Source organism: Macaca mulatta, chromosome 16 (assembly GCF_049350105.2).
Source record: "Macaca mulatta isolate MMU2019108-1 chromosome 16, T2T-MMU8v2.0, whole genome shotgun sequence".
NCBI classification, from domain to species: Eukaryota; Metazoa; Chordata; class Mammalia; order Primates; family Cercopithecidae; genus Macaca; species Macaca mulatta.
The window spans coordinates 2066505-2086334 of record NC_133421.1 but is presented as its reverse complement, the minus strand read 5'-3'; the positions used below and the strand labels follow the sequence as shown (position 1 = coordinate 2086334).

Below are 19830 nucleotides of genomic sequence, written 5' to 3'. Positions count from 1 at the left end.
TTCTGACAGGCCCTGCATGCCCTGCTGAGGCCCCTGCACAGGGAGGATGGGGCAGGGGCAGGGGGATGAGGAGAGGAGTGTTGTCCTTCCCACCGTCTGGACCTGCCCCTTCTCCTCTCAGCCCCTTCTTGACCTGCCCCTTCTCCTCTCTCAGCCCCTTCTTTCTATTCCTTTACCGTTTCTTCCCCTCTCTTTTTTCTCCCACACTACTACCCAGGGCTGGTGAGTCCCCTGAGGAAGGGGTTCGCCGTCAGCCTGGAGTAACTCTGCTGTCTGCAGAGCCTCTGCTGACCCGGTACCCAGGTACCGTGCTCTCCCCCGTGGGCCGTTCTGGCACAGACTTCCTGACGGTTCTCCTCTCTCAACCTCAGGGGCTGAAGAGGAGCGAGCAGAGCAGCATGCTGGAACTCCTGCGCCAGCGGCTCCCCGCACCGCCCTCAGGGGCGGAAAGCTCCGGCTCGCTGTCCCTGACGGCACCCACACCGGAGCAAGAGTCGTCCCGCATCCGCAAGCTCGAGAAGCTCATTAAAAAGAGACTGTAGCAGCAGCAAGGGGCCCTTGCTCTGGCCGGCCACCCTCAGCACCCCGTTCCCCAGAAGCCCCCGACCCCTCCTGTGCTCCCGGCACTCTCACATCGTCGGTCTTCACGCTTTCGGGGACATGTGGGTTGTAAGAGTCTCTCCCAGGCCCTGTCTCACTTCCTGCCCTAATCGGAGATGCTGAGCAAGGGCTGGGCTCTGAGGGCGGTTTCGACGATCTCTGGTTCCCGAAGCAGAGGCAGCAGTGGGGGGAAGGTCCCTCAGCTGCCCTTGACTCATGTAGCCTCCCCATGGCAGTCGCACCCTCTGACACACGGGCCCCACCGTACACCCACCCGTCCAGGCAACCTGAACAAGGATGCCTGGGTCTCACTCCTCCTCCCTCCGTCCTCCCTCCCTCCTCCCTCCGTCCTCCCTCTCTCTGTGGCCGGCCGAGGTTTCCCCTTCTGCCAGAGCTGTTTCCTCTCCCATCTCTGGGCTTGGCCCTAGGGCCTGAGTTAATGAAGTGGCAGGTGACAGGCTTTTCATGGAGGCTGTGGGACCAGGCGTATTCCCACGGAAATCCCAGTTTCCTGGCCCATATTTTGTTTCTGATGCTTGTCATGACCTTATATGACCAGTTACCCCTGTGTTCCCGCGGTTTCTCAGTTGTCTGCAAAGGAGCGGTGTCCTCTGTGTCTGTCACCCAGGAAGGGCGTATGTGCCAGGCCTTCAAGCAGGTGTCCTGTCTGCCCTGGGGCTCCTGATTTGGGTAAGGGCAGACCCAGATCTGACAGTGGCTTTGCCTGGCACACTCGCCAGGCTGTGTGAGCAGATTCTTTCCTTCTTTTTCTTTTTTCTTTTAGAGACGGGGTCTCTGTCACCCAGGCCGGAGTGCAGTGGCACGATCTCGGCTCACTGCAACCTCTGCCTCCTGGGTTCAAGCAGTTCTCCTGCCTCAGCCTCCTGAGTATCTGAGATTACAGGCGTGAGCCACCGCGCCCAGCCCCTTCCTCCAATTCGTTACTCCCACTCTGCTCCTGGCTTCTAGGGAAGGGAAACCAGGCAGTTCGCTTGGAAAACGTTTCCTAGGCTTTCTCATCCGATGAAGCCATGGGAACACTCAGAAGTCCATCCCCTCGAATCCCTTTCTGCCCACTCATCTTCAGGTCCACAGCACTTGCCAGCGTCATCTGAAATAGCAAAGGTGATGTGCAGTGTCCCATTTGTATGTTCCTGTGTCATGAGAAGGAGCCCGGGGTTCTGCGTTCCTGTGTCATGAGAGGGAGCCCGGGGTTCTATGTTCCTGTGTTACAGGAAGGAGCCCGGGGTTCTGTGTTCCTGTGTTACAGGAAGGAGCCCGGGGTTCTGTGTTCCTGTGTTACAGGAAGGAGCCCGGGGTTCTGTGTTCCTGTGTTACAGGAAGGAGCCCGGGGTTCTGTGTTCCTGTGTTACAGGAAGGAGCCCGGGGTTCTGGATGCCTCGGGAACAGAATATGGACCTTAAACACCAGGCTGAGAGCCTGGCCTGGCACGCAGCCTGCCCCCGCCTGCCCTTGCTGTCCACCACGGGCTCTCTGCAGCAGGGCTTGCCGAAGAGAGTGCTCCCGGCCTCTCCCATCATCCTGCATCCAGAGAACAGGCAGCATATCGAGCCGTTACCCTGATTCACTCGGTTCCCTTGAAGCCAAGCCTCAGTTAACCATAACCACAGCTACAGCCAACCACTGTTGTTGCTGCCCGCTTTTGCTCAAGAATGATATCTTGACAGGCACAGTGGCTCATGCCTGTAGTCCCAACACTTTGGGAGGCCAAGGCAGGAGGATCGTTTGAGCCCAAGAGTTCAAGACCAGCCCGGGCAACATAGAGACCTCTACGAAAATAAAAATTTGCAAGGTGTGGTGGCATGCACCTGTAGTCCCAACTGCTAGGGAGGCTGAGGTGGGCAGATTCCTTGAGCTCAGTAGTTGGAGACCAGCCTGGGCAACCTGGTGAGACCAAAAATAAACTTGACCGGGCGTGGTGGCTCACGCTTGTAATCACAGCACTTTGGGAGGCTGAGGCGGGTGGATCACCTGAGGTCAGGAATTCAAGACCAGCCTGGCCAACATGGCAAAACCCTGTCTCACCTAATAATACAAAAATTAGCCGGGTGTGGTGGCGGATTCCTGTAATCCCAGCTACTGGGAAGGCTGAGGCAGGAGAATCACTTGAACCCGGGAGGCGGAGGCTGCACTGAGCGGAGATCACGCCACTGCACTCCAGCCTGGGTGACAGAGCAAGACCCTGTCTCAAAAAGTTTTCAGGACAGAGGAAATTTCCTGAAAATCCGTAAAACTCGTAACAGCCATACAGTAGGAACAAGGTTTGAAAATCTGCCTGGAAACCTGATGTCCTCGTCCCCACCTTGTTTCCCAGCATAGCCACTGCTCTGTGCCCCTGCCCTCTCTGCCAGCCCTTCTCCCCGACGCCATCCGGCTCTGATCCTGAGCCTCATTTCTTCATCCGCTTCCAGAATGTCCTTGCTAGCCGGTACGACTCTCATGCATCGAGCATCTCAAATTCGAGAATGTGGAGGAGAAAATAAGTGGTGTGAGGAGGGCGTGCAGCCTTTAGTTGAGGTCTGTGAGGAAAAGATTCCAAATAAGACAAGGGCAGGGAGGGGGTCGGGAGAGCCCCTGGGAAGCCCTGTAGAAGGCCCCCCAGCCCACGGGGCTTCTGTGGTAACGCAGCCTGAGCTGTACAGTTGAGAAGGGGCGGTGGGGCCCATCTCCAAATAGCACAGCCAGTTCAGCCGTCTGTCCTCGACCCGGGAGAGCTGGGAAAGCCAGTGGACTCCCGCACCTGGTTCTTGTCACTCCCAGCGTTTGTGTACAGATCCCCACTTTTTGGTTCGTTGGTGAGGAGTCGTTTTCCGGATGATTCCATCACGGCATGGAGCTGTCAAGCTCCTGTTCTCCACAGTTGGCGGTCACAGCCAGGGAGGTTGCTGCCTTGATTTGTTACATTGTCAGTAATCCCCACGGAGCCAGTGGATGTCAGTAGGAGTTCTGTTCAGTGTCTCCTTGATGGGGACTGAGTACTCTGTAAAGGCGCTGTGTTTCTCTTCTGGGGGTGTGCAGCAGAACCACCTGGGGCCTTTTAAAAACCACGGATGCCAGCCGGGCGCAGTGGCTCACGCCTGGAATCCCAGCACTGTGGGAGGCCGAGGTGGGCGGATCACCAGCTCAGGAGAGCCAGACCATCCTGGCCAACATGGTGAAACCCCGTCTCTACTAAAAATACAAAAATGAGCTGGCTGTGGTGGCGGGTGCCTGTAGTCCCAGCGACACGGGAGGCTGAGGCAGGAGAATCACTTGAACCCGGGAGGTGGAGGCTGCAGTGAGCCGAGATCGCACCACTGCACTCCAGCCTGGCGGCAAAGCGAGACCCCATCTCAAAAAAAAAAAAAAAAACAAAAACAAAAACCATGCCTGGAGATGTTGAGTCCGTAAGTTTGGATGGGGCCTGGCATACAGGTTAAAAGCCCCGTAGGTAATTATAACGTTTGCACCTCGTTTAGAGCCATTGCAGCAGAGAGAGGTTTGCTCTGTGGAAGGGCTCCTGCCCGCGTGTTCGTGCGTGCCTGTGTTTCTGACTCTGAGCTAAAAGTGTGCGGACGTTGCACTTGAGCTCATACCAGCGTGGTGGATTCTTTTTTTGTTTTTTTTTTTGAGGCGGAGTCTCGCTCTGTCGCCCAGGCTGGAGTGCAGTTGCGCGATCTCAGCTCACTGCAAGCTCCGCCTCCCGGGTTCACGCCATTCTCCTGCCTCAGCCTCCTGAGTAGCTGGGACTACAGGCGCCCGCCACCTCGCCCGGCTAGTTTTTTGTATGTTTTTAGTAGAGACGGGGTTTCACTGTGTTAGCCAGGATGGTCTCGATCTCCTGACCTCGTGATCCGCCCGTCTTGGCCTCCCAAAGTGCTGGGATTACAGGCTTGAGCCACCGCGCCCGGCCAACGTGGTGGATTCTTTACTGGTAACAGCTTTCATTTTAAACTTGGGTTGGGCCGGGCGCGGTGCCTCACGCCTGTAATCCCAGCACTTTGGGAGGCCGAGGTGGGCGGATCACCTGAGGTCAGGAGATCGAGACCAGCCTGGCCAACATGGTGAAACCCCGTCCCTACTAAAAATTAAAAAAAAAAAAAAGCCAGGCAGGTGGTGGGTGCCTGTAGTCCCAGCTACTTGGGGAGGCTGAGGCAGGAGAATCACTCGAATCCAGGAGGCGGAGGTTGCAGTGGGCCGAGGTCCCACCACTGCACTCCAGCCTGGAAGACAGTAAGACTCAACTTTTGTTGGTGGGGACCATGCCAGGAATTGGGCTCTGAACATACTAATTAGGATTCTTCTTGTTTTGATGACCAAACCCCAAGCAGAAACTTTATTTATTAACATCACTTCAAAAATAACATATCAAAGGAGCACCCTAGGCCAGGTGCGGTGGCTCACACGCTTTGGGAGACTGAGGTGGGAAGATTGCTTGAGCCCAGGACTTCAAGACAAGCCTGGGCAACAGAGTGAGACCCCATCTCTGTTAAAAAAAAAAAAAATAGGCCGGGCACGGTGGCTCATGCCTGTAATCCCAGCACTTTGGGAGGCCAAGGCAGGTGGATCATGTGAGGTCAGGAGTTTGAGACCAGCCTGGCCAACATGGTGAAACCCCATCTCTACTAAAAATACAAAATAAGCCAGGCATGGTGGTAGGCACCTGGAATCCCAGCTACTCGGGAGGCTGAGGCAGGAGAATTGCTTGAACCCGGGAGGCGGAGGCTGCAGTGAGCCGAGGTCATGCCATTGCACTCCAGCCTGGGCGACGGAGCAAGACTCTCTAAAAAAAAAATAAAAGGAGCACCCATGGATGAAAGCAGCAGCTAACAGCTCTGTGATTCAGCCAAACCTAGGTATTGTGCCCATTCCTTCCCCTTGGTCCATTTTCTCTAGCCCCTTTAAAAACCAAAAAACAAGCAACTTTGAAGTCACGTTGGGTTTAAAATAAATAGTGATAATTTGTATAATCAATAAAGGGTTCAATCTGCTTTTACTATGGGGACTTCTCTGAAAGCTGGCTTAGCGGTGCCTCGGCCAGAGAACATTCTGTGTGGACTCTAACAGTGAAACAGGAGGCGTAGTGGACAAGGGTTCTGATCTCCAAACCCAGCTCAGGGATTGAAGCTAACTACCGCCACTCCTTCCTCTCTGGAAGAACAAAGAGCCAGTACCCAGGACTCTGCCCATCCCCGAGAAGGGGTGCCTGATTTCTTACATCTAGGGTGGCTCCTTGCAGATCAGACAGGACTGAGAGCAGACCAGCCGAGACCAGCATGACCAACACAGGGCACGCAGGGCAGGTCTGAGGCTGCTGCCTGATGCAGGGTACGGCACCAACCCTTCCTGAATTGCCTTCGGATAAGGAGACCTGGTTCTCTGTTGACAGAATGCCAGGGGAAATGCCGCAAGCGTACAGCTGGAAATGGGATTCCTTCCCCAGGAAGAGCACTCGGAATAACCTGCCACAACCTGCCTGCTTGAGGGTGACAGCAAGTGTCTCACACTTCTTGCCAACTCCAAGTCAGATTCCTAAAAATAAAATAGAGCTGCACTGGGCCATTTAAGCAAAAGCCTTAGAAATATGGACACGTGGAATGCTGGCCTACATGACGGGTTCGATTACATTTTATATATTAAAAATTCCCAGTTTAGTATTCATCAGAATAGCCTCTTGGACCCTCGAAGTTCCACACCTTTGGGAAATACAAATTTCCTTAAGATAAAGGGATTTTTGTGTGTGTGTAAATAGCTTTCATTTTCTCCATCTGGAAGTGATTTCTCCCTGCGTGTCAGAGCACAAAATACTGCCGTTAATTAGAGCGTTACTGGATGTCATTTGCTGGAATGTATTTCCTTACTGCTGACAGAAAATAGAACAGACTCTAGGAAAGAATTAGCAGGCCCGTGACCTGGGCCCCTCCCAGTGGCTGCCCTCCCTTCCCTGACAGTCTAAGGAAGCAACGTGTGGGAGCAGAATGTGGCCGACCGAGCCCCGTCCTGGCCTGTCCGGTTGCAGTAGAGTCTCTGTAATGTGTAAAGTGTTTCGCTTCTGACTTGGAACCCTTCTTGCCCTGTGAATTTCTATCCTGTGAACATTCCCTTCTCCGTCCTTGCCGTTCCCCTCACAGCCTGCTCTTCCGGTGACTGCCAAGTGATTTCTCTCCTGCACACGTGCGTCCATCCTGTTTCCTTAGTAGCTGGATGGACATTTTGCCATGAAAACTTTGGGAAGTCCTGTGTCCTTTCAACAGCGGAAAGCTGGCTGCGGCCCTTCCATGAGGCTCCAGGATCATTACCTCGTTTCCATTCTTTCTTTTCAACAGCTCCCCATTGTACTAGGGAAGCCAAGGGATCACCCTAATGAGAAAAGAACCTTCCCTGTAGCCCACCTGGAAGGGCATTGCCTGCCAGCTCCTTCCTTCTCAGCTACGTGGACAGGAGGGAAGAGGAGGTGGCGATCTGCGGGACATGAAGGACGTGTCCACTTGAAGTGAAAGCAGCCTGGGATTGGAAGCGTCCACAGAAGACCTGATCTGCAAGTCCTTGATCTGGACCTGGCGCTTTGACACTGGGCGAGTCACCGATCCCCTGAGCATCTGTTTTCAATATTGGTGAGAGGGGATTATAATGAATATTGGCTGTGAAGGTCACACAAGACCGGGCTATATGCACTTGCTCTGCAAAAGCCATAAGGCAATGTGAAGTGTGTGCGTGATCACCTGCGGGCAGGAGCCTGTGGCTGTCTTGCCTGGACTGGCTTTTTTAAACATGGCCGAGTGGTGACAAATCGTGCGGCCGCGTGCAGACTGCATCCGCAGCGAGCTCAGCATATCTGCTCTTTGCCTTTTTAGATCATGGCTATGATTTCCAGCCTACACGAGAGTTTTAAAAGACTGAGCAGGATCCCCTTCCCCGGGCAGCTGCTGCTTCCGTAGCGTTTAGGAACAAGCCTGCAGACACTGAGAAGAGAGCTTCCTCCCTCCTGGGGCTGGTGGCGAGGCTGCCTGTTGTGGAAAACATGGCACATCTCCTGTGAATGCGAACCGCAAGGGTTGCCAGAGGCTCCCTTCCAGAAAACTTCCTTAGGTGTCTGGTGACCACAGAGCAGACACTTCTCCCGACAGGGACAAAAATTCTGCCTGCCTTTGTTTCTTTTTCTTTTTTGTCCTTTTACTTATTCTTGATTTTGTATGTTTGTTTGTTTGTTTTTGCTATGATGCCCAAAAAACTAAGCAAGATTAACTTGGGACAGGCAGTTCTAACTGGGAACCCTGAGCTCGCAGGCTTCCCAGTTTGGATTACTTTCCAATTGTGTTTCAAAGATGTTTAGACTTTTCCCAAGGCCAGCCTAATCCTTGTAATCAGCCCAAAAGTTCCTCTCTGGCTCTGTCTGTCCCCTTTGAGGGTGTTGGCTCAGAGAACCTGGCGCGATATGAGATGTTAAAATAAAAATAATGTCCAGCGTCTGGGGCGATATGAGATGTTAAAATAAAAATAATGTCCAACGTCTCGCCCCCGGGAGTGCTGCTCACTTCATTCCAGGGCTACAGGAGCTTCTGCTCAGTCATCAAATGGAATTTGCACAATTGTCTTCCTCCTGTTTGGGGTAATTTTTCAACAAGTGAGAAATTAAGAACAGCTTCTCAACAAACTTCCCTCTACTTCCAGGGCCAAGAAAAGTATTTGCAGAGTGGGCTGCAGTTTTCAGGGGTCTCAGGTGAAATGGTGGCAAGAAACCCCAGCTCCCTTCACGTGTTTGCTCTGTGCTGATGGAAAAGGAAGGCGTTTCTCTGCTGCCAAAGAGACCCCATTCCACAGGGTTCTTCACAAAATCAAGCACTGCGGTGGACCGACAGGAGCAGCCACTGGAGGGCTTTAGAAGACAAATGGAAAACATCAAATGCTGTGTAAAGAAAACATCCGTTTACACATACAGCCCCTCACAGCCTCATACCCACACCCGATATGAAATGCTGTATAAACATCAGTTTACACACACACAGCCCCTCACAGCCTCATACCCACACCCGATATCAAATGCTGTATAAAGAAACATCAGTTTACACACACACAGCCCCCCATAGCCTCATACCCACACCCAATATCAAATGCTGTATAAACTTCAGTTTACACACACACAACCCCTCACAGCCTCATACCCACACCCAATATCAAATGCTGTATAGACATCAGTTTACACACACACAGCCCCTCACAGCCTCATACCCACACCCGATATCAAATGCTATATAAACATCAGTTTACACACAGTCTCCCACAGCCTCATACCCATGCCTCTCACATGCTTGCACAGCCCTAAAGGATCCAGAGCATTGGCTCAGCAGCTGGCCAGCTCAGAGGTCAGAGGAGGGTGCTGAGGGGAGTGGAGGTCATTTGGGGTAGCCCTGGGCCCTGGCTGCACAGTCCAGCTGCCGTGTGGCCTGCCTGTATTACCTTTGGTCATGAGAGGGTCTGGGCGATTCAGGGCTATCTGTACATGTTGGTGGGGTGGGAAGGAAAAGGTAACTGCGTATTTACTGTGTCCTGGATACGTTATCACATCTCATTGGATCAAATTCCTGCTAAGTTTAACTCCGTTTACTGGATGGGACTTGGAGGCTCAGAGAGGGTAAGTGACAGGCCCAAGGATATGTAGCTAGTATGGGGGCGTGCCAGGATTTGATGTGTGACTAGTGAGGGGTGAGCCAGGATTTGATGTGTGACTAATGAGGGGTGAGCCAGGATTCGATATGTGACCAGTGAGGGGCGAGCCAGGATTCGATATGTGACCAGTGAGGGGCAGGCCAGGATTCGATATGTGACCAGTGAGGGGCGGGCCAGGATTCCATATGTGACCAGTGAGGGGCGTGCTAGGATTTGATATGTGACCAGTGAGGGGTGAGCCAGGATTCGATATGTGACCAGTGAGGGGTGGGCCAGGATTCGATATGTGACCAGTGAGGGGTGGGCCAGGATTTGATGTGTGACTAGTGAGGGGTGGGCCAGGATTCGATATGTGACTAGTCGGGGGTGGGCCAGGATTCGATATGTGACTAGTAAGGGGGTGAGCCAGGATTCAATATGTGACTAGTGAGGGGTGAGCCAGGATTTGATATGTGACTAGTGAGGGGTGGGCCAGGATTTGATATGTGACTAGTGAGGGGTGAGCCAGGATTCGATATGTGACTAGTGAGGAGTGGCCAGGATTTGATATGTGACTAGTGAGGGGTGGGCCAGGATTCAATATGTGACTAGTGAGGAGTGAGCCAGGATTCGATATGTGACTAGTGAGGAGTGAGCCAGGATTTGATATGTGACTAGTGAGGAGTGGCCAGGATTCGATATGTGACTAGTGAGGAGTGAGCCAGGATTCGATATGTGACTAGTGAGGGGCGGGCCAGGATTCGATATGTGACCAGTGAGGGGCGTGCCAGGATTTGATATGTGACCAGTGAGGGGTGAGCCAGGATTCGATATGTGACCAGTGAGGGGTGGGCCAGAATTCGATATGTGACCAGTGAGGGGTGGGCCAGGATTTGATGTGTGACTAGTGAGGGGTGGGCCAGGATTCGATATGTGACTAGTCGGGGGTGGGCCAGGATTCGATATGTGACTAGTAAGGGGGTGAGCCAGGATTCAATATGTGACTAGTGAGGGGTGAGCCAGGATTTGATATGTGACTAGTGAGGGGTGGGCCAGGATTTGATATGTGACTAGTGAGGGGTGAGCCAGGATTTAATATGTGACTAGTGAGGAGTGGCCAGGATTTGATATGTGACTAGTGAGGGGTGGGCCAGGATTCAATATGTGACTAGTGAGGAGTGAGCCAGGATTCGATATGTGACTAGTGAGGGGTGGGCCAGGATTTGATATGTGACTAGTGAGGGATGGGCCAGGATTCGATATGTGACTAGTGAGGAGTGGCCAGGATTCGATATGTGACTAGTGAGGAGTGAGCCAGGATTCGATATGTGACTAGTGAGGGGTGGGCGAGGATTCGATATGTGACTAGTGAGGGGTGGGCCAGGATTCGATATGTGACTAGTGAGGGGTGGGCCAGGATTCGATATGTGACTAGTGAGGGGTGGGCCAGGATTCGATATGTGGCTAGTGAGGGGTGGGCCAGGATTCGATGTGTGGCTAGTGAGGGGTGGGCCAGGATTCGATGTGTGGCTAGTGAGGGGTGGGCCAGGATTCGATGTGTGGCTAGTGAGGGGTGGGCCAGGATTCGATGTGTGGCTAGTGAGGGGTGGGCCAGGATTCGATGTGTGGCTAGTGAGGGGTGGGCCAGGATTCGATGTGTGGCTAGTGAGGGGTGGGCCAGGATTCGATGTGTGGCTAGTGAGGGGTGGGCCAGGATTCGATGTGTGGCTAGTGAGGGGTGGGCCAGGATTCGATGTGTGGCTAGTGAGGGGTGGGCCAGGATTTGATGTGTGGCTAGTGAGGGGTGGGCCAGGATTTGATGTGTGGCTGGTGAGGGGTGGGCCAGGATTTGATGTGTGACTAGTGAGGGATGGGCCAGGATTTGATATGTGACTGGTGAGGAGTGGCCAGGATTTGATATGTGACTAGTGAGGGGTCGGCCAGGATTTGATATGTGACTAGTGAGGGGTGAGCCAGGATTTGATATGTGACTAGTGAGGAGTGGCCAGGATTTGATATGTGGCTGGTGAGGGGTGAGCCAGGATTTGATATGTGACTAGTGAGGAGTGGCCAGGATTTGATATGTGACTAGTGAGGAGTGGCCAGGATTTGATATGTGACTAGTGAGGGGGTGAGCCAGGGTTTAGCTCAAGCCTTCATTCCAACATCCGTGCCCTTTGTACTACACCAGCAATTTTCAAATTTATTGGACAAAATTTTACACTGGATTGCCACTATACAAAACAGATAAAAGTATTTTATGAATATATGAGTTCAAATATTTTTCACAGGAAATCAGTAAAAGCATTGAAACTATTCCAGTAAATAGGAAGCATTTTAAACCAAGGTTATGGATGAAAATGTATATGTATCAACCCCAATTTACTTCTGGGTTTTGCTTTGGTTGCACAGAATAGAGAAATCTTGATTTAATCCAGCTAAGAATTTGCAAATAGTATCCATTTTGTTTTGTTTTAAACAGCTCTTCTTCGAGTGGTAGAGGCTCTACAATTAAACAGAAGTGGCAAGAGCCTCTTTGTCTCCTGAGTCTTCATGGCGGTGAGCAGCCCTTGGAGTAAGAGGTTAACACAAGCAAGGGCCTCCGACATCTTACATTTGCCCCAGAAGACATTTGAGGATGTGCGTTGCGTTATTACCATTTTTAATGTTTAGTTTTTAGAACTAAAACTAAATGCATTTTAAAAGTGAAGTTAGGGCCGGGCGCGGTGGCTCACGCCTGGAATCCCAGCGCTCTGGGAGGCCGAGACGGGTGGGTCAGGAGATCCAGACCATCCTGGCTAACACGGTGAAACCATATCTCTACTAAAAATACAAAAAATTAGCCGGGCCTGGTGGCGGGCACCTGTAGTCCCAGCTACTTGGGAAGCTGAGGCAGGAGAATGGGGTGAACCCGGGAGGTGGAGCTTGCAGTGAGCCAAGATCGAGCCACTGCACTCCAGCCTGGGCGACAGAGCGAGACTCCGTCTCAAAAAACAAACAAAAAGGGAAGTTAGAATAAAACTTTTGTAGAGGTTCTCCACCAAAACGTCACTGAAGATTTCCAGGTTTCCCCAGGTGTCCGTTTGGAAGCTGCTGCCCTCCTTGACACATGTCGCTCATTGTTTTTCTGGATTAGATGGGAGGGGAGCCTTGGCACTGTCACCTAGTACAGGAAAGGGCACGGTTTGACTTGAGGTAGCCACCCATTCAACAATAGCACCTAACCTCTCTCCCAAATTCTGTGCAAATTCAGGTTGAGCATCCCTAACCCGAGGTGCTCGGGCCCAGGAGTGTCTTGGAGTTCAGCTTTTTTTGGATTTTGGAATGTGTGTATTATATACGTACCAGTTCGGCATCCGTAATCAGAAAATCCCAAATCCAGATTGCTTCAATGAGCGCTTCCTCTCGGTGTCATGTCGGCACTCGAAGTGTTTCGGATTTTGGAGCATTTTGAATTTCGGACGCTCGACCCCTAAGGCTGGGGGGCACAGTTGAGTTGAGGCCCTGTGGCCTTTGGAAATAGCACCTGAGAACTCTCTGAGTAACCCCTGGTGCAAGGCAGACACGTTCTGAGAACAAAGCAGTGTCACCGGGATGGAGAAGGGGCTTGGTCAGAGTGAGGTGGGCGATCAGAAGCACCTGATCCTTCCAAAAAGCCCCAAATCTTGTGCTGGAGACCTGGCATGACCACGTAGGCAGCGCTTCCCGACCTTTGCAGCCCGAAGTGAGGACATGAGTAACTCCTGTTGCCTCAACAGAAGAGGCTGCTGGGCCTGGGGACACCTGCCTCCCTCCCCAGCCCCAAGGCTAAGGGGATGAGTATTTGCTCATTTGCCGGATACCTTTGCGGTGGCCCCAACTCTCCAGTTGGGAAACTTGGAATTGGGGCATGAAGGTTGGAATTAGAGCGTCGGGGTTGGGGGGGCCTGTTTGTTTCCGTGTCGGGAACTCTGTCAAAGTCCCTCCGTTTGTAGATGGGACACTGAGATCTCAAGAGTTTCGATCACTGGCTTACTCCCCGCCATAGAAGAGGAGTGGCAAAAACTAAACCACCCGTGTACATGCCGCTGTCGATACCACACTGCTTTCCCTAGCTGTCCAGTCCTGGGGTATGTCCTTCGCCCCACCCAGTCCTCAGAGATTGTCCCCTTTCGCCCTCTGCTTGCAGAAGTGAACACGGGTCCCCCCGCTTTTCCTGATCCCACTCCCCCAACAGCCCGTCGGTTTTCTTAGTGCGTCAAGGGGAGTCCACCGCCCCCATCCACACATGCATTCCCGCCGAGCAAGTCAGCCTCCATCTCAACCTCTGTCCTGACCCTGCTCTCGAAGGTCACCCGTGCCCTTCTTGCCCGACTCACATCTGTCCTGACCCTTATGCTGAAGGTCACCGATGCTCTTCTAGCCCGACACATTCTTCACCTACAGATGGTTCCCGACTTACGATGGTCCCACTTAACGAGTTTTCGACTTTACAATGGTGCAGAAGTGATTTGTGACCAGTACAAACCCTACCCGGAGCACCTGTACAGCCGCTGTTTTCACCTTCAGTGGGAACAGATGCATAAGATGAATCACATGAGACAGTCAACACTCTATTGTAAAATAGGCCTCGTGTTACGGGATGTTGCCAAACTGCGGGATGCTGTGACTGTTCTGAGCATGCGTAAGGTAGGCTAAGCTATGACATTGGGCGGGTTAGGTGTATTGAATGCATTTTTGACTTAACAAGTCCAACTTACAGTGGGTTTATTGGGACGTAACATTCATCAGTGGAGGGGCATCTGTGTGTGAGTCCCCCCTCCCCCCGGATTCCCCCTTAACCGTGTGAGTCCCCCTCCCCCCGGATTCCCCCTTAACTGTGTGAGTCCCCCTGTCCCCGGATTCCCCCTTAACTGTGTGAGTCCCCCTCCCCCCGGATTCTCCCTTAACTGTATGAGTCCCCCTCCCCCCGGATTCTCCCTTAACTGTGTGAGTCCCCCTCCCCCCGGATTCTCCCTTAACTGTGTGAGTCCCCCCTCCCCGGATTCTCCCTTAACTGTGTGAGTCCCCCTCCCCCCGGATTCTCCTTAACTATGTGAGTCCCCCCTCCCCCCGGATTCCCCCTTAACTGTGTGAGTCCCCCTCCCCCCGGATTCCCCCTTAACTGTGTGAGTCCCCCTCCCCCCGGATTCTCCCTTAACTGTGTGAGTCCCCCCTCCCCGGATTCTCCCTTAACTGTGTGAGTCCCCCTCCCCCCGGATTCTCCTTAACTATGTGAGTCCCCCCTCCCCCCGGATTCTCCCTTAACTGTGTGAGTCCCCCTCCCCCCGGATTCTCCTTAACTATGTGAGTCCCCCCTCCCCCCGGATTCCCCCTTAACTGTGTGAGTTCCCCTCCCCCCGGATTCCCCTTAACCGTGTGAATCCCCCTCCCCCCGGATTCCCCCTTAACTGTGTGAGTCCCCCTCCCCCCGGATTCTCCCTTAACCGTGTGAGTCCCCCTCCCCCCGGATTCCCCCTTAACTGTGTGAGTCCCCCTGTCCCCGGATTCTCCCTTAACCATGTGAGTCCCCCTTCCCCTGGATTCCCCCTTAACCGTGTGAGTCCCCCTCCCCCCGGATTCCCCCTTAACTGTGTGAGTCCCCCTCCCCCCGGATTCCCCCTTAACTGTGTGAGTCCCCCTGTCCCCGGATTCTCCCTTAACCATGTGAGTCCCCCTTCCCCTGGATTCCCCCTTAACCGTGTGAGTCCCCCTCCCCCCGGATTCCCCCTTAACTGTGTGAGTCCCCCTCCCCCCGGATTCCCCCTTAACTGTGTGAGTACCCCTCCCCCCGGATTCTCCTTAACTGTGTGAGTCCCCCCTCCCCCCGGATTCCCCCTTAACTGTGTGAGTCCCCCTGTCCCCGGATTCTCCCTTAACCATGTGAGTCCCCCTTCCCCTGGATTCCCCCTTAACCATGTGAGTCCCCCTCCCCCCGGATTCCCCCTTAACTGTGTGAGTCCCCCTCCCCCCGGATTCTCCCTTAACTGTGTGAGTCCCCCCTCCCCCCGGATTCCCCCTTAACTGTGTGAGTCCCCCTGTCCCCGGATTCTCCCTTAACTGTGTGAGTCCCCCTCCCCCCGGATTCTCCCTTAACTGTGTGAGTCCCCCTGTCCCCGGATTCCCCCTTAACCGTGTGAGTCCCCCTTCCCCTGGATTCCCCCTTAACCGTGTGAGTCCCCCTCCCCCCGGATTCCCCCTTAACTGCGTGAGTCCCCCTCCCCCCAGAATCCTCCCTTAACTGTGTGAGTCCCCCTCCCCCCGGATTCTCCCTTAACTGTGTGAGTCCCCCTCCCCCCGGATTCTCCTTAACTATGTGAGTCCCCCCTCCCCCCGGATTCCCCCTTAACTGTGTGAGTCCCCCTCCCCCCGGATTCCCCCTTAACTGTGTGAGTCCCCCTCCCCCCGGATTCTCCCTTAACTGTGTGAGTCCCCCCTCCCCGGATTCTCCCTTAACTGTGTGAGTCCCCCTCCCCCCGGATTCTCCTTAACTATGTGAGTCCCCCCTCCCCCCGGATTCCCCCTTAACTGTGTGAGTTCCCCTCCCCCCGGATTCCCCTTAACCGTGTGAGTCCCCCTCCCCCCGGATTCCCCCTTAACTGTGTGAGTCCCCCTCCCCCCGGATTCTCCCTTAACCGTGTGAGTCCCCCTCCCCCCGGATTCCCCCTTAACTGTGTGAGTCCCCCTGTCCCCGGATTCTCCCTTAACCATGTGAGTCCCCCTTCCCCTGGATTCCCCCTTAACCGTGTGAGTCCCCCTCCCCCCGGATTCCCCCTTAACTGTGTGAGTCCCCCTCCCCCCGGATTCCCCCTTAACTGTGTGAGTCCCCCTGTCCCCGGATTCTCCCTTAACCATGTGAGTCCCCCTTCCCCTGGATTCCCCCTTAACCGTGTGAGTCCCCCTCCCCCCGGATTCCCCCTTAACTGTGTGAGTCCCCCTCCCCCCGGATTCTCCCTTAACTGTGTGAGTCCCCCTCCCCCCGGATTCTCCTTAACTGTGTGAGTTCCCCCTCCCCCCGGATTCCCCCTTAACTGTGTGAGTCCCCCTGTCCCCGGATTCTCCCTTAACCATGTGAGTCCCCCTTCCCCTGGATTCCCCCTTAACCATGTGAGTCCCCCTCCCCCCGGATTCCCCCTTAACTGTGTGAGTCCCCCTCCCCCCGGATTCTCCCTTAACTGTGTGAGTCCCCCCTCCCCCCGGATTCCCCCTTAACTGTGTGAGTCCCCCTGTCCCCGGATTCTCCCTTAACTGTGTGAGTCCCCCTCCCCCCGGATTCTCCCTTAACTGTGTGAGTCCCCCTGTCCCCGGATTCCCCCTTAACCGTGTGAGTCCCCCTTCCCCTGGATTCCCCCTTAACCGTGTGAGTCCCCCTCCCCCCGGATTCCCCCTTAACTGCGTGAGTCCCCCTCCCCCCAGAATCCTCCCTTAACTGTGTGAGTCCCCCTCCCCCCGGATTCTCCCTTAACTGTGTGAGTCCCCCTGTCCCCGGATTCTCCCTTAACTGCATGAGTCCCCCTCCCCCCAGAATCCTCCCTTAACTGTGTGAGTCCCCCTCCCCCCAGATTCCCCCTTAACTGTGTGAGTCCCCTCCCCCCGGATTCCCCCTTAACTGTGTGAGTCCCCCTCCCCCCGGATTCCCCCTTAACTGTGTGAGTCCCCCCTCCCCCCGGAATCCCCCTTAACTGTGTGAGTTCCCCTCCCCCCGGTTTCTCCCTTAACTGTGTGAGTCCCCCTCCCCCCGGTTTCTCCCTTAACTGTATGAGTCCCCCTCCCCCCGGATTCTCCCTTAACTGTGTGAGTCCCCCCTCCCCGGATTCCCCCTTAACTGCGTGAGTCCCCCTCCCCCCGGATTCCCCCTTAACTGCGTGAGTCCCCCTCCCCCCGGATTCTCCCTTAACTGCGTGAGTCCCCCTCCCCCCGGATTCTCCCTTAACTGCGTGAGTCCCCCTCCCCCCGGATTCTCTCTTAACTGCGTGAGTCCCCCTCCCCCCGGATTCTCCTTAACTGTGTGAGTCCCCCCTCCCCCCGGATTCCCCCTTAACTGTGTGAGTCCCCCTCCCCCCGGATTCCCCTTAACCATGTGAGTCCCCCTCCCCCCGGATTCTCTCTTAACCGTGTGAGTCCCCCTCCCCGGATTCCCCCTTAACTGTGTGAGTCCCCCTCCCCCCGGATTCTCTCTTAACCGTGTGAGTCCGCCTCCCCCCGGATTCCCCCTTAACTGTGTGAGTCCCCCTCCCCCCGGATTCCCCCTTAACCGTGTGAGTCCGCCTCCCCCCGGATTCCCCCTTAACTGTGTGAGTCCCCCTGTCCCCGGATTCTCCCTTAACCGTGTGAGTCCCCCCTCCCCCCGGATTCCCCCTTAACTGTGTGAGTCCCCCTGTCCCCGGATTCTCCCTTAACTGTATGAGTCCCCCTCCCCCCGGATTCTCCCTTAACTGTGTGAGTCCCCCTGTCCCCGGATTCTCCCTTAACTGCGTGAGTCCCCCCTCCCCGGATTCTCCCTTAACTGTGTGAGTCCCCTCCCCCCGGATTCCCCCTTAACTGTGTGAGTCCCCCTCCCCGGATTCCCCCTTAACTGCGTGAGTCCCCCTCCCCCCAGAATCCTCCCTTAACTGTGTGAGTCCTCCTCCCCCCGGATTCTCCCTTAACTGTGTGAGTCCCCGTCTCCCCAGATTCTCCCTTAACTCCTTTGACACTTTGTTGCTTTACTGGCTCCGGGACTTGTGAGTCTTGTTCCCCAGCTCTTCTCTCCTTCTGAGCCTTGACAGCGGCCAGGCCTTGAGGTCTTAGGCCCCCTGTTTTCGTGCCAGGCTCCTGAGGACTTACCTGCCATCACAGGTGCAAACACCAGCTACACCTGAGCTCCCCGCGATTTTCAGTTCCTGTCCTCTAGCTTATATGCACCATCTCGAGGTACGCTCAGCCGCCTTCCTGAATCCCCCATTTTTTTTTTTCTTTCTTTCTTTTTTTTTCTTGTTTTTGAGACAGAGTCTCATTCTGTTGCCCAGTCTTGTCTCCAACTCTTGGGCTCAAGTGATCCTCCCACCTCGGCCTCCCAAAGTGCAGGGATTACAGGCGTGAGCCGCCGCGCCGGGCTGAATTCCCTATTTCTAAATGGCTCCACCTTCCTTTCCTAGGGCCTCAGTCTCAACACCGTAGTCACCGCGAACGACTCTCGTTGTCAGCCAATATGGTTAGTTTATCATAAACTTTTTTTCTTAATGATTATACAGACAACAGTCACAGAAATCAAAAGAAAATCTTGCCCCAACAAATCAAGAATGGAAGTCCCAGGAAGCCGGCACAGGCGGGTCTCGGTGTGCGGAAGCCACTCTCCCCGGCCCCGGGCTGGGCCTGCTGCACGCCTCTTTCCTTAGGTTTCTCAGAAGGTGCTAAGAAGCCTGGCTCCAGCGGGTGACTTCTCAAAACCGATGACACTGATGGCTCAGTGGTCTGTGCTGCTATTTACCCTATAATATTGCAATAGCAACACTCATTTTTAAAGTACAATGGGCCGGACGCGGTGGCTCACACCTCTAATTCCAGCACTTTGGGAGGCCGAGGCCGGAAGATCACGAGGTCAGGAGTTCGAGACCAGCCTGGCCAACATGGTGAAAGCCCATCTCTCCTAAAGATAACAAAAAATTAGCCAAACATCGTGGCGCACACCTGTACTCCCAGCTGCTCGGGAGGCTGAGGCAGGAGAATTGTTTGAGCCCGGGAGGGGGAGATTGCAGTGAGCCGAGATGGCGCCATTGCACTCCAGCCTGGGCAATAGGGTGAGACTCCATCTCAAGAAAAAAAAAATTAGCCAGTTGTGGTGGCAGGTGCCTGTAATCCCAGCTAATCGGGAGGCTGAGGCAGAAGAATCACTTGAACCCAGGAGGTGGAGGTTTCAGTGAGCTGAGATCGTGCCACTGCCCTCCAGCCTGTGCACAGCCTGGATGACAGAATGAGACTCTGTCTCTAAATAAATAAATAAATCTACATGGAAATATATCAGAAGTGCTGCTCTCCTTTGAAGACTTCTCTGTGTCTTTATGTGGGAAAAGGAAGGGGACGCTTTGCTAAAAAAAAAAAAAAGTAATAATAATATGAAGCATATTTTTCTGCAGCTTAACAATACAGTTGCCCCTCAGTATCCACGGGGCGTTGGTTCCAGGGCCCCCCACCTGCCAGATGACAAAATCCTGGATGCTCAGGTCCCAGGCCCCACGTCAGCCCTGTGGAACCCGTGGATACCAAAATTTGGGTCTTGACTTCTCAGCGTCCTGAGAATTCTGTATTTTTATTCCAGAGTTGGTTGAATCTGTAGCTGCAAAACTGAGGGATGCAGAAGGCTGTACATCTTGGACTTTTCCCTTGCCGTGTATAAATCTACTCATTCTTTTTAATGGCTGCGTGGTGTTTTATAGCTCAGCTATGCCATCATTATTTTTTCTCTTTCTTTCTCTCCCTTCCTTCCTTCCTTGTTTTTTCTTTTTTTTGAAGGAGCCTCACTCTGTTGCCCAGGCTGCTGGAGTGCAGTGGCGCGATCTCAGTGGTGCGATTTCAGCTCACTGCAAC

The 19830-nt window shown here is 54.0% G+C and overlaps 1 protein-coding gene and 1 pseudogene across 4 annotated transcripts in view; both read left to right on the top strand.

The window, feature by feature from the left end:
* VPS53 (VPS53 subunit of GARP complex) overlaps positions 1–1162 on the top strand; it is a 174900-nt gene extending 173738 nt beyond the window's left edge. For all 4 annotated transcript variants that reach the window (XM_077969703.1, XM_077969702.1, XM_077969701.1 and 1 more), the window contains one exon: positions 372–1162. In XM_077969703.1, the coding sequence (XP_077825829.1) occupies positions 372–542 (171 nt within the window). In that variant the 3' untranslated portion in view covers positions 543–1162. The remainder of the gene's footprint in view (positions 1–371) is intronic.
* A 2289-nt stretch (positions 1163–3451) lies between these two features.
* On the top strand, positions 3452–9101 carry LOC100424597 (uncharacterized; annotated as a pseudogene).
* Positions 9102–19830: the final 10729 nt, after the last annotated feature.